Source organism: Varroa destructor, unplaced genomic scaffold, assembly GCF_002443255.2.
Source record: "Varroa destructor unplaced genomic scaffold, Vdes_3.0 BEIS01000003.1, whole genome shotgun sequence".
NCBI classification, from domain to species: domain Eukaryota; kingdom Metazoa; phylum Arthropoda; class Arachnida; order Mesostigmata; family Varroidae; genus Varroa; species Varroa destructor.
In genome coordinates, this window is record NW_019211456.1 from 35,174,257 (window position 1) to 35,191,985 (window position 17,729).

The 17,729-nt window shown below is 40.5% G+C and overlaps 1 protein-coding gene across 10 annotated transcripts in view; it reads right to left on the bottom strand.

Annotated features, from left to right (window-relative positions):
* Window positions 1-3,162: 3,162 nt before the first annotated feature.
* Window positions 3,163-17,729, bottom strand: part of LOC111247052 (uncharacterized) — a 32,931-nt gene continuing 18,364 nt past the window's right edge. For 3 of the 10 annotated variants that reach the window (XM_086982993.1, XM_022797588.2, XM_022797587.2), the window contains exons 5-14: window positions 12,505-13,281; window positions 11,997-12,264; window positions 10,746-11,635; window positions 10,357-10,529; window positions 10,028-10,079; window positions 9,632-9,753; window positions 9,049-9,296; window positions 7,982-8,212; window positions 5,387-7,593; window positions 3,163-5,121 (exon numbers count right to left, since the gene is read on the bottom strand). In XM_086982993.1, the coding sequence (XP_086839119.1) occupies window positions 7,562-7,593; window positions 7,982-8,212; window positions 9,049-9,296; window positions 9,632-9,753; window positions 10,028-10,079; window positions 10,357-10,529; window positions 10,746-11,635; window positions 11,997-12,264 (2,016 nt within the window). In that variant the 5' untranslated portion in view covers window positions 12,505-13,281 and the 3' untranslated portion in view covers window positions 3,163-5,121; window positions 5,387-7,561. Of the gene's footprint in view, window positions 5,122-5,386; window positions 7,594-7,981; window positions 8,213-8,621; window positions 9,297-9,631; window positions 9,754-10,027; window positions 10,080-10,356; window positions 10,530-10,745; window positions 11,636-11,996; window positions 12,265-12,504; window positions 15,020-17,729 lie in introns of those variants that run through there. The other 7 variants (XM_086982995.1, XM_086982994.1, XM_022797591.2 and 4 more) reach the window with 7 other exon arrangements.

The following is a 17,729-nucleotide window of genomic DNA, read 5'->3' on the forward strand; positions in this document are numbered from 1 at the left end:
TAATTCGGAACGGATGCTGTTTGAGAACGAGTTTCAACGCTCTTTCGGTAATGTTTAGTTGAACGAGGAGTCGGAGATAAACTTGCTTGACATTTATAGGTCTATCAGGTACTAGCCTTCGACTGATTGCTAGTGCCGCCTAGAGTTGTCGGTACTGAAGCAGGTTTTATAGACGCTCCGTCTGATAACTGGCTGCCCTATGCATATTAAGACCATAAATAACAAGTCTTCAAGTTATGCCAGTGTCTCGTGTTGAACAATTTCTTAGGGTGTTTTTGGAGACTAATGATAGGCCATTTGTTGACAACGGACTCCGAAAGGGTACGGCATATAGAAGGTGCGACTTTATCGACTCGAAGAAAAACATTTCTTTTACTGCTGGTCCTATAACATGCGAAAAAAAATACATTCCCATGTTTTTATTAGATGTTTACATCGTCCAAATAACTTTATAGGGGGAACCGGTTTGTGACATGCATTCGAAAATAGCGTTGTTACTTCTACTTGCTAAAAGTTGTGACTTATTGTATTGAGCGGACACTATCGATTCGAGGTACAGGAATATGGTCAATACAAGAATATGTACTTTACTCGTAATATAAAAATATAGTCGACATCATTACGTCGTATTTGACTCTGCTCAATGTAAACGCAAACGTGAACGTCGGGCACAGTTTCTCGAACACACATGAGCGCTAATAAGATGGCTGATTTAATCCGATAGATTTTATTTAAAGCGGGCTTATTCTACTCAGTTGTATAGAGTGATCAAATCTCGAGCGTATGTAGCTTCTGATTAAATTGCTTTGTTTATATACGAAGCCTTCCACTTTCTGATTGGACTCGTAACACAGTAAAGTAAGTGGAAGAAAATTCGCAGTAAGTAAGTTCGGCCGACAGCCCATACTGGAAACAGTACAGTTTATTAGGGCTCGAACTGAAAAACTACTAAAAAATTGCTATTTCGGCAATAGACGTGTGCTACAGAGACTAGGAACGCGTGGCAAGGAAACGCCGCATCGACCCTTGACGACATCAGATGGCAGAAGAATAATTGAATCTTATCGTCGAATGCATCAAAAACGAGATGAGCTATTCCGGACTGCCTGACGTTGATGCGGTAGGACTATGTCCTGCCAGCGTCATTTTAATCCGGCCGTAAGACGTAAGTCTTATTTTGAAAGGCATATATCGCTAAAGTGACAGCACCTAGTGCCGAAACAAATCCAGTCGCGCGAGAATGACCCATGTGTCCCGTAACGGTGAGACCAGCTGCGTATGGGCTCCCTAACGAAGCTGGGATGCGTGTTCAAGAGCTTCTGACGAGCATCCTCCAGGGAATGCCGCGGTGCCTAAACACACAACGTTAAACGCATATTCATGTTCCTAGTTATTATAATACTATAGGAAGATGTTCGGCGCGACTTGCACTCCTAGGCTACCGTCTTTTACCAGAGTTAAGCTTTCGTGTTCTTTTTTTTCTCGTTTGATTAGTACTTTTTGGCGGTTTTGTCCTGGTTTGCACAACACTCGGCCCAACCGAAGCGCCCAGCAAAAGAATAATACCTGGGTCAAATCAAGTCTCCCCGTCAAATGACCATGTCGTATCCATTTGTTGTACGAGCACTGCGCGTATCTACATATCGGCCTCATAGACTAGCCTGCTGCGTGCCCTATACACACTGCACGTTGGTAAGTGACTAAGTAGGGCATCGAGCATCGGCAAAACTTTTCAACGAACTGTTGCAGCTACGAAGAGTCTGCGACATTGAAAGTATAATGCGACGCGCACTAGCGCCATATTCAAATAAGCCCGCCTCGCTCGAGTCCCCCCATCGCCGTTCCGCTGCTGAATAAACACGATGTATTTTAGTACTGGTTGGAGTATTTCTCTCGGTACAGTTGTTATCGTTTGCTCAGATCGTTGTGTTGCCTGAGGCCGTTTTGCCTCACGTATGTGTTTGCGAATTTATATGCATAAATAGTCTATAATCCAAAGGTGTCTCGACAACAAAAACGCTGTGCTCGACTGCCCACGGCTATTTAAAGGCAGCCCTAAGAGTGCGTTGTATGTAGAATTGTCATAATCCGCTGTACAGCCAGTTGACACATTGTGTACGTGGCGAATCTATGGGTTAGTGGACGTGTCCGTCTGAGACTAAACGGTATTCGTTTCTTGATTTCCATCGAGCATGAAATAATAAATTCTATGAGCTGTCATTAAGTGTCAACATTCATAGATCAGTTATTAAAAATCAAACAACGCAACAGTTAGGGCCTATTGTCGACCAGTAAGATTCTGGCTTTTATTACACAGTATCGCATTATCGAAGCAAAAAACTTACGAACGGTTTCTTTGGGATCGGCAGTTGGCAATTATTCTATATATAGATTATTGTATAGAATTCTATTTAGACTAGATGTTTGTTAAAAAACTTCCTATTCTTTGATATCAACAGATAATTTAAGAATGATTGATTCGTGGACAGCTGATTGAAGTGCACATATCTATAGTCACACGTACTTATGCAAACCAGCTGAATTGTCGTGGCTGATTCTTTTCGTAGACGTTCGGCGCCTTCCGTAAAGAAAGTGTGCAATCCGCAAAACCCAATTAAGTTAGCACCTAAAAGCGACTTTAAGGGTAGATCTATCGGGTACGCCGCTAGCGATATAGATGGCGCTTCCAACAACAGACGGACCAGAAGTTGAATGTCCAGCAGAACAATCATTGTCCACAGGAGGGCAAAATGCCTGCATGAGATTACAGAGATCCAGGGACCAATGCGATTATTGCCATCAACGATCAAACGTGTAAGTTATATATACTTGAAGCTCAAATCAGGCTGAGATTAAATATTGCCTAAAAAAAAATGTTCCTCCTACTGATCTTTTGGTCTCGTTTGGTATCGCACCTGTACAACCTATTGATGGTCCTTTGAAAGATAATGCAGTGTAGAAAAATCTGTTTAGCCTCGCGGAGTTCTTCTTCAATGCTGCCACAGTTACCAGCTGGTTCTGATTCGTTTGCGCCCTTTACGAATGTCGCTTTAAGACTTTGATTGAGTGCTAGCAAACGTCCACGTGCTGCCCAGCCAAAACATGTCCAATATCTTATTGGGAAAACAAATAGTTCCTTTTTTTTCCAAGTCAAAACGCAAATTTGAATGTGATATTAGTTATACCGTGTTTTTATTCACAGTCATCATCGATTTATCGCTTTAGGTTGCCTTGGAGGATTCTAGGCAAAGGTCTGAATCAGAACTTCACATGTCAATTAGATTTTTGTGCCTATTTTACAGGTACTGAGTTCATCAATGTGTCTACTCAAATATTCGACTCTCAAAAGTACATTCCCTGATGACGCGCTCACGTAAAATATGTATTAGCCAATTAACGCTATCTATATTAACGATGTATCATTGGAGAAAATAAGCGACAAATGTTCTATACATGTGACATATAAACGACAACCTACGACAGAAGAACGAAGTTCCTTAAAATGACCCATCGCGTAAAACTGATGATGTTTGCGCGGGCGCGCAGCACGCCTAAGACGCGATACGACGTTGAATTTTGCACTTCGTCCTCTGTGACAGGAACTAAGTCGCGCTTATGATGAGTATGTAGCTAAAATCTCCATAGTTGTTAGCAACGAGACATGTGTATACTATATCCATCACTTTGAACCGAAGGTGTAAACTACTTCTATAAAATGTCATATTCTATGATGGTTAGTCTTTACGAAACAAGACTGATCAAATCGCGAGTCAGTATACTAATGTTTCCTATTCGGGAAAAGCGGCCGTAAACCCTACCTAGATGTTTAAGACGGTTTTTTTTCTTGCTGGTATCATCTTCTTTGTTTCCAGCTTCTAACGCTTCCATTGGATTATGCTCTTGGAACGATTCAGCAGACTTCAACCGTTGACTCATAAAGTAAACTCTTCGATTGTCGCTATTAGCAGCAGCGCCATATTTCTGGTCGTAATCAAAATCCTTGGACTCATCTTGATTGTATTTATTCGAATCATGGCTGCCCGGTTCATAATTAACGTGTTCGCTGTTTTCTGCACGATCGTTTGCCCCTTATTTTTCATTATTGTGTTGATGAGAGCCCGCAGTACGTGAAAGGATAGCATTAGTCATATGAATTAACTCTTAATTTCGCCTGAAATGCGCACCCTCAGGTTGTCGCTTACCGGGAAATCCTGCAGCTTCTCTCGCTTTAGGTTCGGCTCCGTCGGTAATGTGCACTCTGCGGTTTTCCAGCAATTCTGTATATTCATCAATTGGGTCGGTGTCAACACTGGAAAGATCTTTAAAAAATTCATTACTTTTTTCCTTACTCTTACGTTTTGTTTGGACAAAGTCATCACTTGGCTCTTTCTAAGCTCCAGGTTGTCCTTGCTCGACATTGCTATCTCCGCTTTCAAGTTTCTGAACAAGCTTACCATCGGCAATGTCTCTGGAGCCATAAAAGCTTTTGCCCGCAGCAATGTTTTCAAGGAAGTTTTCTCTGATCTCGACGGTATCATCATGGCTTAGAGAGTTCGTCACAGATCCAGTTTTACCTTTTTGTTTTCCTGCTCCTAGCAAAGGTCCTTTACTTGCTGAAGCACCGCCGCCTGAGAATTTCCCATGTCTATTATGACCACCTCCTCTCAGGCCATCCCCACTTCCAAAGCGACTCGCACCAAAACCTCCTCCAAGTGAGTCTAAACCTTTTTCTCCCATCCCTGCACCTCCTCTAACACCATCTTCGCCGAAACCAACTGCCAACATCCGGTGGGCCACTTCTACTAGCGGTTATATTATTTCGTTTTGTCGGCGTCGCTTCCGTCGTGGTAACATATCGCGGAGCCGGCGGCGGAAGGAACAAATCAACATCGGAATAGAAGAACATCATCGAACACGATGAAAGCAATGTAAAAAGTAGGAACAGACGGAACACAATATTGCGTATACGTCTTTTGATGGGCTGACGTCGGCGATCGCTTGACAGGGCATTGATCCGGTCGTCCAGCTGCACTGTTGGGTAACCTTGTAAGAGAAGTATAAGACAGCACGCTATGTGCGCCGCATCATTGAATCCGTCAAGGGACAGTACTCGAATCGGGCCTATTAGGATATGCAACGGATAAAATAGGATCATCGTATGGTTACGGGATGAACGATGCAGAAAGGAATGTTAATCGCCACAGATCAGATAAGCAATTGAGCTATTTTTTACATAAAACCATCGGATCGGTATTGATGTCAATCATATATGTACATAGTTTGCGTCTAACTTTAGAGTGTACTTCTGTAGCAACGCATATAGGCAATGAAACAGGACGTTGTGTTACTTCATAGCATATGCTACGAGCAAGTTAATAATATATACCTGAGTAACTGAGCAGAAACAGGAAATATGTTGTTCTAATTAGCGCGTAGCCGAACACGATGGTCCAAAGCAATGTCCTGAACAGACGCGCCAGATAGCGTCTAAGATACGAGCAGCTATATGAAGCCACGCCGACTGAGAAAAACGTTAGATAGCTTACGCACGCCTTAACGAGTCCTGAGTCGTAGGCCACATTATTTTCACATCCAAATGTCGTGCAGTTCGTTTGTCTGGATTTGAATTTTCGTTGACGTGGAAAATTCATTTTAAAATAGTCTCGAACAAACTAAATCGAAAAGCAGCGTAAATTGTCACACATTTCATCATTGTTTCATTTTTCTCAAACGGTCAGCTCTGGCATTTTGCTGCTATATCGTTGAGTCGCACAGCTGTCACTCTATAGTGTGCACCCCGGCATAATCCAGCTTTGGCTTGGTCAGACTGCTATCTTCATAGAGATTTGCATATCTGCCGTAGTTACGCTAAAAGCCCATATCATATCAACAATGCTATTAAAAAAAATAAGTAAACAACGCTGGATATTTGCGTTCGTTTTGGCGCTTGCTATGTACACGTTATATAGCGACGCGGTCGGAATATATTTATCCTCACCGAAGTCGGATGCCAGGTCTGTGACACAAGCCCGTATACATCCCACGAATAGAATTCGATCCAACTTGTCAATGGGAGAAATTTGTTAGTGCCGTTGAATACACTTAGACAAACGGGTACTGAACAAAGTAAGTGTTATTAGGTGGTATTTACTTCATTGATTTTACTGTACTGATGACATAGCCAACTATTACATATATTTGCGAGGTAATCTACCTGTCGGATAGCTTCTTATTCACATCGTTTTCACTATCTATTCGACAGTTAATTGTGTTTTACATTTTACATGACCGATAACTGAAGGCAAAATGAAACCTTTCGTAACTCTTCAGCTGCCCGCATACTAGCATGTACGGTGTAACTTCAGACCACATACGCCTTTAGCTACCTGGAAAAAATTAAGGGGACTTCGATGAACGTTCGGATGAATCCACCGTATAGCCCGAATCTTACACTATCAGACAATCACCTAATTCAGTTTTCGCAGTAATTTCTAACTTGTTTAATGGAGGAAAAGATTACCACAATTATCCGTTCAGGTGGCAACCGAAATGGTGCATATATGTATACATGTATGACCCATTCGTTTTTCTGTCTACTATTAATATCTAACAATACTAATACATTAGTCAAAAATTACTCGAACAAATAAAGAGCTGCTGCAAGGGGCAGCAAAATGACGACTTCTACTTAGAGAAATATTACTTATTTGTCGTTTAACATGCCCCACAACATACAAAAGGGAAAACGTCTGTTTTTGAGTGTGCTTAGGTGTTTTCTAAACTAATATCGTTCTTGCTGCAGGGCAAGCTTTATCTTTGTCATATTGATTGCTCAGAAGGAATTGTTTAAAAGTAATTCAAGTTTTTTCTTTTACTAATGTAAATTAAAATGTATTCTGTATAAAGAAGTCGAACAACAAGTTTTATGTTTGTTGTCTTATATTGTAACAGTCGAAATTGTCATTTTTCATAGGCTACAATTACGTACTAATCTATAGGCTTTATTACAAGTATCTAATACGCAGATTATCCTCTGATCTACGTTTCAGTTCATATTATAGTAAGCCCGATCTGTTTAAGTCCATTAATTATAATTAATCAGACGTAAACATTTACGATTGCGTATAATGTATTTCAAATAGTTAGCCTTCAGTAACTCGATAAAAATTTGGCCTTCTCCCTAGACCCTCCTTTACTTATGGTTTCAGTTGGGCAGAAGGTAACTATAGCAATCGTAATATATAATGGTATAGCTATGTGTGTTAGATTTTTATGAATAGCCTATACTATTGCTTATGCAATAGATGTTTCTTGTATTTTCTTGATTTTGCCGGTGGTCTATGTCAGCACTGAAGTGCCGTTTTATAGCTCACGCCTGCTATCTGATTAACTTAAGGCTGGAAACCAATCAAGTAAAAATCAAAAGAAATCGTATAAAACTATGATGCTTCCTTGGGGCCAATCGATGATTTGAGGCTGAACTCCATGAGAACGGAGGGCGCTCAGAGCACGGGCACTTGCGCCTGGGTCCAGATCCACATTTTTGCTCTTGCCAACATCATCAACGTTCATTGAACTCGCTGCGGAACGAATCTATTCAAAAATGGGAATAGAAAAAAAGTAAAAAAGCGTTACTTTAATTTTACTTGATTGATTTTGCGTTGTACTAACATATGGATTTCTAACTGTCTCCGGCCTTGTCCTTACAGGAGGCCGTTCTGTCACAATCCTGCTGCTGGCGGCAGCCATATAACTATTGACCATAACGTTTCGTGTGTTTATCACTAAGCGTTTAAGAACAATGTAAGTCTAGGCGTGTTTGTTTGGTTTCGACCGTAGGATAACTAGTACAGACAAGGCAAGAAGACTACATTTATCTCAATCAAAATAATACTGAAATAGACGCGACAAATTACCTCCATCGCTGTGTTCTATTCCACAGCCTTTAAAGATAATGTGAGTATAGCAGCCCCTTATTTACCTTGCCTCTGAAGAATGGTTCCGAACACAGTACGCCATTTTCCGTCCCGTAGAAATTGAATGTGGGCAAGGACCACAATGTAGGCGATGCCAAGGATCGAGTACCCAAGAGTGCGACTATACGAAACTATATCCCATGCTGTAAGCCCTGGATCCTGAATGGTCGCGATTGACACCAGCAATTCAGCCTGCTGATGAGCTTTAATCCGATTTGGTGGAACGCTAGCTATTCCTGAATATAATGGTCAGTATAGATATTTTAACTTAGAACTCGTATATACCTCTACCAGCGTCATACGTTCTGCTGAACTCGGGTAAAGTCAACCACCACTTGATGTTGTTACTGAGGCGAGACGCGTACATTGGCGAAAATCGAATATAGGTCAAATAAAAATAAATATGGTTACTTAGATAATTATTTTTGATGTACACGTTCCGCAACAGTTTCTGGCATTTGTCAACACGGACAAGGAGTGTAAATATAGGTTTTCCGCTGCATGTTGCCAGCAGCTGCATGCCAGGCAGCCACAGTGACTACGGTGAGCTTTTCATATGGAGAGGTCTGGTTTAAGTCACACAGGCTATTTATTCTCTAGCTGACGGCTATCGATCGATTAAACCTGTCATCATTCAATGCGGAAAAGTAATAGCGCCGAGGTTACATATAACCCTTCTACAAAGCTAACTTCAGGTATGTAAAGATATTAAATTACTGAAATAGCAGAAAACCCCCCTTTCGCTTTTCGTAGAGCTTTTCTTCGATGGAAGAACATATATATATATTCTTTCTTTGTTCGTAAATAAAAAGAAAAACGTGTCAAAGACCTTTTTCAATACAAAAAGTTACTAACATGAGTTCTTTTGAAATAAATTTCCGATGCCTTAATAATATGGATCCAGTATAAGCAATGGCCACACCACGACTACTGTGCACGGTATTATGAGAATAGCGTACGTCAGCATGACGATACGGCGTTATGATCATAAGATCTTATCCTGTAATGATCAATTGGCCTGCCAAAGTAACGTTGATTATCGTAACTAATGATGCAGACAAGAAATAGTTACCGACAGTCACTAGATCGACAGTTTGTAGGGCCTGCATACGCGCTGATGCGGCGGCCTCGGTAAGGATCGTCTGAAAGGCCAGGGTTAAAACGAGGTTGAGCACCAGCACTATACTGTGAAACGTCGTCCAGAGTACCGTGTTAGATGTTGGCAGCTCGTACAAGCTTGTCGCGTTTATCTCATAAAGCATACGGCTGATATGGAGAGTTTCTAGAAAAACCAGCCAGTTCCAAAGGAAGCAAAAGAAACTAAAAGCACAAACGGGCGTGTAATATAGGTTAACCCACAACGAGCACGAACGGCTCTATTGTATTCTACATAAAACTCGCTAGCTATGCAGTTACTTGCTATCCAAGAGTTGTTTAAATCAACATATGAATGAAAAGATTTTCGCAATTTAAAAATCGTATATATCCAATATGTAAATTCAAAATCTCTCGATATCTAGCAATAGAAAAACATGGTTCAAACGGACCTCAACTTGAACTTGATAACTGCCAACAGAGATAAATTCAGCGTAGCCAAAGGTAAATGCATTTAGTAAATAAAAATGAAACATTCATTTAATAGACTGGAGTCTTACCTGAAGTTACGTTCAACGTTTCCCAGTAGTGAGATACACTGCGCGTATGCCTGGCGGATGTCTGCCAAAAGCTCGGTTGAGAGTTTCGCTACTATTATCTTGTGGCTCAACTGTTGATTGATCTATGATACGTTTGAAGAATTTATTATATTGATAAGTAACCAAGTAGCCAGCCTTGGATTGTCCATCATTGAATCATCAGTGTATTTGCATTTATTACGTCCGCCTAATTATATGTAAATATAGTACTTACAATTAAATACGTAGTACAACGTGATCGCCTTTTTACACAAATTATCTTCAGCTTATGGCACTTCTGGATAAATGTATTGGTAATATTACTGTTACCTATCCATGTGAAAAGAATTGGATGCAGTATAAAATTTTCAAACTTACCTGAATCAATGTCTGACATATAATCACACAAAAGCAGCTTACAAGTATGGCGCTGTAATCGTGGACAAGCAAACAGTTTTGTGTTAGGTTTGATACGATAAAGCTTATTGACACGAAAATAACTTAAAAATATCTTGCCGACTAACTTGAATCTTCCAATTCTTGCTCGTTGTGCCAAAGACCACTGCGTACTTACGTACAACACGACCGCATACTCACAATACATCATCGTTTTAAAAGGCAACATAACTTCTAGCTTCCTGGACTAAACACAACTACGTGTCTTTCTCTTACTAGCTTATGTATGTAACGAACATAATCACACGTACCTTAAATATATGATATTTTTGATGAGCAGATATCTGATACCATTAATGATGAGCGAAAATGGTTTAAACAACTCAATAAAATTGATGTCATCGTTATCAATGGAATCGTCGATGGCCGTATCAATCAATCCGCGTCGAGCCCGAGACAATCGATTGCCTCTAACGATCGATAGCTTGTGACGTGAAACGGATAAATCATTTTACCAACATATATAGAAAATATCTAACTCAAGAGAAGATTGGTTACCTCGAATATAAGCGTAGTAAAAAAAAAATAGAATCGTCCGACAGCTAGGGTAAACCTAACATAGTTCCCACAGTCAATCTCCCAAAATTTAAAGCAATCGCTTTAACTATTAATATTAAAAATTATCGAGTCAATCACGCACCACGTTCCCGTTATTGGCAGCCTGTCTACTGTTTGGAAGTATTTCATCGTCATCCGTTAAAGCGAAACTGAGCGGAAAGCTTTCTTGTTCATCTTCTTCGATTGTCTGAGCAGTAATTGACATTTCAATGACGGCTGCCGGACGCGCGAGCTCGACCACATCGTCCGGATAATCTCGTTTGCGTCGTCGTTGCCGGCCGAATTCATCGGATTTATCTTTTACAGCATATTCATCGCCCATACCATCGATATCTATGCTAGACTTCATTTGTGCGCCTGGGTCATCTTCTGCTGGGCGGTTATCATGAGCATCACGATTCTTCATTGAGCTAAAGTCGAGAGGAGAATCCTGTATCTTGTCATCATTTTTTACATTCAGACTACCTGAATTTAAGTCGTTCTCCGTAAGAACACTAAATCCTCCTACCTCGGGCTCGCTTTCTAGTCCAGGGCCCACGTTGGAATCAGGCAAAACATCTAGTCCCGTATTCTTTATGCCTATTACGTCACCATTCTGTAAACGGTCGTCAGCGCCACCAATTGGTGGGGCGCCGCCCGCAGCCGCCGCGACCTTTTCTTCTCCGGCGCCCGCGTTTCCGGCAGGTAATGAAATAACTTTTTTCTCCGAAGCGATAACTTTATATTGTAGCATTGATGTTGTGAACGTGAGGCACGCTGAGTGAATAAATAACAATGTCAGTAGCACGTACAATAGAACTCTATAGACTCTCAAAACAGGTAGCTCCTTTGATCGAGTTGATTTTTCTAAGCGAATCAAATACTCATTCATACGTTGCCGACGCCGAAGCGAGAATATTCGTCCAAAGAGGACAATGACAGTCTCATAGGCAACGATCATGTGTAACCCTTCGGACGACAGTAATGTTGTACCTAACAAAGATGAACAGAAGTTATAATAGCAAGTCACTAGGCTAAACTTAAGGGTTTGATGCATTGTTAAAATAAGTATAAGGTTTTGACTGTCCCTCCTTACAACAGCGTACCCCTGCATCACCCCCCAAAAACCAAATGGCAAATTAAGGCCCTATTGTCATTTTCGAGTCGCTTAGAATAACACTCGCCTTTGTTGAGTTACTGTCTTTCACAGAGGCATCCATCTACTACTACCTTAGCACGTTTGTTACTAACCCTTGTTATTGAAATGCTTACAACAACATATCTAGTCTAAAAAAGCCTAAAGAATGCGAAAACGTACCCCAATCTACTGTTAAAAATAAAACGTGTAACCCACCTTTTTTTGCATGAGCGAACAACGTAAATAGGCTGAGAACTCCAACAGCTCCATAGAACAGTAAAGCCAGCCACAGAATTATGCGGATAGACCATTCCAGACATGTGTATAACGATTTTTCTTTTTGTGACGTTAGTTTAATTGCATAGAGACGCAGGAAATGCATGCAGGGCAACAGAATCAAGAAGATACCCGATCCATCGACACTCTTGTTTAGAGGCCGAATGAATCGAAGATGGACTCTCTGTCGGTTTTCCGAACGCATCATCTAATGAAATGTCGTACGAAACAATAACGTAATACGGAAAAACAGAGTATGGCCAGTAATAGGTTAGTACAGGCTGAGAATTTCTCATGAATTTCTTTCGCTAAATTGTTTAAAATAAGTATGCATATCGAGCAGGCTGGTCGACTAATAAGAAATACCCACACACATGTTCACTGGCTTCTACACTCGTCCCTGTGTAAGGAAAAACGGTAAACAAAATAAAGCTTCATTGCTACTCACCGATTCATTATAAACACGTTCCTGAAATAGGCTGAATCTTCGCGTGAACTTAACGTTGTATTAGTTGCTTCCATACATTTGTTAAGGTGATACGCAACTGAGCGTAACAAGATTGATAGAAGATTCACCTGTGACAGGGGAATCTTAGCTACAGTTGAAGGGAATGGATGTTAAAAAGGCAAGCCTGAGTGAACAATAAGCTAGTCAGTCTAAGGGCCGATATCAACGCAAATAATGGTCCACTCCGGTAAGTAGAGAGTCCTGTTGCCGCTCGTGGCGAGAGGAAATCACTGAATTAAGGACTGTCCCAGTTGGCGGACCGCCAACGATTACAACGGCCTTCACAGGTGTCATATACTATACTCGCGTGAATGTTGGCCCTGGGGAGCCGTGGATAAATTTAGCCCGTTTAATGCGTCCTACGATGATGTCACCAGATCGTATACCCGAGGTTGGAAACAGATGGCCTGTCTCATCTCGTCGTATGCTCGCTGTCATTGTTAACCGCAGGCTGACATCGGCGACGATCTCGATGACGATAGCAATAGTAGCCGTTGTCATCGTCGTCGCGAAGCACTTCGTCGAGAGACGGGCGGCAAGGCAGAAAATGTCCCGCCTCGTGGATGGATAAGGGCTATTAGAAAGGCTAGATGCGTCGATCCATCAGGGGAGAGGTAGGACTTGTTTGAGCCATGTAGGGTCTAGGCGACTGCTCGGAATGCTCGTATCCACTTGTAATGAGGGAATAAACGGTACAACGAGGCTGCGACAGCTTAACTGTAACGTATATATATATATATGAATAAATAGGACAAGTGAGTCCGCCTGTGGCAGAAAATGAACGCAAGGCTGGAGATACATTTAATTGCGTTGCCTTGGAAATGTTTATAGTTTATAGCTCTGGGTACATATCCATACAAGTAGATGTAGTCAAAAGTATATAATAGACACGTCCCTCCACCTCGTAGCCGTAGAACAGAGGCAACTGAGCTTAAATTTTCGCCCAATTCACGACTTGATAAGGCATACGTAAGTAGACAGGGCACACCCATATATACAAGCACGTGTTTTCTGTCAAAAAAGAAAATAGGTTTCTATGCACCTATTCATTCGTATTTATTATTTTTGTGTGTATGCAGATAACATATTGCTATATGCACTATACATAAGGCAGTTATTGTAGAAGCAGTGTCGCTGCAGATGTTCCTTTGCAATAAACACTGAATAGCAAAAGATATGTGAACAACAATTAGAAATTTTTGGCAAACGCGAGCTGTTATAGTCCTAAAAACAAAGACGTTTTATATATAAATCTTTCAAAAATGTATTTATATATCGTCGAAGTCATCACGGGTAGTGCTGTTAAAAATTAGCAAGTTTCACAATAAACAGAATGACAATGACCAATATGTAATTAAAATCTGTTAACGGAACCACCCTATACGAGGCTTCCTATGACGTAAGCGAGTTGAGGCTGTATAGAACAGACGTCCGCAACAACCGTTTTGAGCAGGATGAACATCGTCTATACTTGTCTACCTAAGGAAGATGTTCTAAGATGATTATTGTTTAATGTCAGTGCCTTAGAGCCATTTGGTACAAGGGTACATCTATTTATTATAGTTTAGATAGACTAACCGCCGACGGCGTTTGTTACCATTTTTGTTTCTAACGCTAAACCAATGAACTTGTTTACATCGGTTCCTTATTCTAAGTAAATATTATCCAATTAAAACAAACAATCAAAGATAACTAATCTAATGTTATCATTCGACGAACCGTTTCGTGCACAGATGTCAATATCCGACCTGTAGCGTGCCCGCTAATACGTACCATCTGTTTATCGAGCATAATTTTGTAGAAGTATATATATAGCCAATGGCTTAATACAGGAATAACTGGCTGCGTACTTTTTACTGCAGGACATAATAAGGCGCGCACTTGTTTTACATTCCGGTCAATTTGTCTTGACAAATTACCGTTACATTCAATTTCGAGGAGTCTTTCTTTGAAAATCTGCGTTTGCAGGTGTCGTGCCCGATTTACGTATATGAACAATCGCGTATACAATTGATATACAGTCTACATGATTGGACACAGGCCATCTATGATCTCGGCGAGGGTGCAGGCCTGCTATCATAAATAGCCTGCCACTTTATATATTCCACCTGATCGGGCACATATCTGTTGATTATTCCGTGCTCCTACTGCAATAAAACGACCAATATTCCACGTATTATGTGCTACGTCTTACGACTATTCCGCTAACTGGCCTTGACTTTCAAAACCTTGTGTGAAAATTAGGCCTTTTAAGAAAGCTAGCGAGTTGCCAGTGTAAAAATACAGACACTTCGCACAAGCAACTGAGCCACTTCAGAAATGATTTTTTCCAAGAACTTTATTCTACAAAACCTTATTTAAATAACGATACTAATAATAATAATAATAGTTTAATAATAATAAATAAATAAATTATAACTTCAATTTACAATAAAGTTCATAGAAAGATTTTTGGAAATTTTCAGTGAATATGTCGTTTTCGGCACAATATTTTTGTGCCAAGACCTCCACGTGTCGAATTTTTACGTCCGACGTCGATGTTAAACATCCCATCAGATGGATGGTATTTGCCATGCAACGAAGTGTCCCTATGCCCGGATTCGAACCTAGGCCAAAAACATACCCCTAGAGACAAACGATCACACAGATGTAGATGTATGCATCAAGCTGAAATGCTTCGCTACCTTAACTCCTTCGAATAACAAAGACGTTGTTATTAGTGCACGAATCGGAAAGTGCGATCCTTTAAAATGTATCTAACCGAATCCACAAACGCAAGCATTTTCATAGTATGTAAGTTAACAATTTCTCTTGATTTTTATTCTAGTGATTTTCGAAATCAAGTTTTACATCTTGACTACATTGTTGCTGGGGTATCGTTGGAGAGCTGAGCTACTCAGCTTGGTCAATTTTTTGATTAAGAACATGCATTGTCGTCGCAAGCTCTTCTGGAGCTGGTAATATTTACCATTCATTGCAAACTAACAATAGTACATTATTTTAATTGTACATCATGAAAGTTTTCTATGCATAATTTTCTCTAAAATTGATTCAGTCCATACTAAGCGAAAGCCAAATAAAACCACTTGTTGATATCTACTATTACATTAGGCCCTTTGCTATGACCTTTGACCATTATAGCAGGATTCTACTAGGGATCTTCTGATTCTGCTATCATTACTCAATTAAGTGTAAATATAAACGACGCGGTTGAAAATGGGCGAAGTTTTAGAAGATGTGTTCCGCAGTCACTTCATGTATATTTACCAGGTCTATCCTTAAATCTGTACTTCTCAGCAGAAAAGATTTTTATCGCAGCTACCTCCTTTGAAAGTCCTACGCCCGAATTGAAACCCGATTTAGTAATGTGCCGATCTCTGTTATCTTCTGTTGTTTTTACTATAGATAACATAGATTTTCTGGAAGCTCTTCAACTGCGCTTACATAATAAGTTAACTCTGACATACATCTTGCATAGACAGTATAAAAGAGAATCCTAATTAGTATCAGAATTGAATGTTCCGTTTTGGGGCTTGAAATGTGCTATTACCTTTAGTATTAATTATGGAAAGGTAAGATAGAAACAATTTTTTTTTATTTTTTATATCGAAATCTCATGAACCACCGTGAAGTCTTTATTTTATATTGCTACTATACGAATTCACGCAATGTCCCAATAAACGACCAGAAATACGCGAACATTTGGTGTCTTTGTTGACTTTTTAACCAAGCAATTTTTACCTAAGTTCAGCCGCTAACACGTACTTAGTGGACCATTATGGTTACATGATTTCGCAAAGTATATGTTCCCATAGAGCGGTCGGGTTGGTTTTCTTTAATGCATATATAAAGTTGCTAAATTTGAATCATAACATTACAATCGGTCTCTTTAGTTAAAGGACATAAACATTTGAGAATCTTCGCTTTCGGTGAAATATAGGGCTATTTTGTAGTCGTGCAAGCAAAAATAAAGATTGAATGCTTTACTTTATTTAAAATATAAGTGATTCAAAATATAAGTTCATGTCAGGTCCTGTATAAGTGTAGGACGAGTAGCCTTAGAACATTAGGTTCTACCTGGCGGCGACAAAAGCTGAATCAACTCACTCAATTTCAATAGCAGCGATGAAATGACAGGCAATGAAAGCGCTGGACTGGTAAAATCCTTGATTAAATGAGCGAGCCCCCTTTGGTCTTTAAAGCAGCCAGGCCGAACGCATAAATGCTGGAATACTAGCGTCTGGCCAAAAGGAGCTAGTGGCCAGCTGATGAGGCAGTGAAAGCGCATGTATATTCAAAGGGCTTCCGACATTTAATTTGATTTGACGACCACGGATGGAGAAATGTAGAAGAGCTTTAACGAAACGCTAAAATATTCTTGTTTCACAACGGCTTTTTTACAACGGCACGTGTATTGGCGTATTTCTAAACGATGTGTTGGATAGGTCGAACTGATAACTATAAAGTCCAATGCCATTGAAACAATCCTGCTTCGGTAGTTTCTATTGTATAAGAATTCGAAGCAGTGGCTAAAATGCCCCATTGGGTCGTGTGGACTGTACGCACAGTTAGTTGAAATCTTGATGTCTACAACTTTAAGTTAACCATTCCGGCCCCAAGAAGGCCGTATGTCAATTAAAGGACAAATATCTCATAAGCAAAATAGTCTAGAATCGCCAGCAGTTGCAACATTTACTAGTGAGCAGGAGACAGCAAGCAAAATCGACTCCGTCAAACGCGAGTGGATTCGTCACGGCCTTCATGAGGAAGTGCCAGACATATTCTCGAAGTCGGTACCTGAGTCGTGTATCAAGTGGCCATACGGTACCAAATTATGTAGCGCGTCTCCTGATTTGTGCCACAGACGGCCCGCGGACTACTAGAACGTTCACGTCTAAGATTTGGGCTTTAACCAAGATCGATGGCCGGGCAGCAAATTACTCCAAAACGAAGACAGACAGCATTGCAATCGATACGATATTCGAGGTGAAGACATTCCGTTTGATGCTTCATTGAAATTCGTCGTTTCGATTGTGTACCTTATCCCTGGTGATGGCTTAGGTGATGAATAACGTATTTGCCAATCTTAAGGATATTTTGTGGTGCAGGATCAAGCCCAGGCATTGATACAGCTACTTTTATGCTGAAAGACAGTTGTGTGTCTG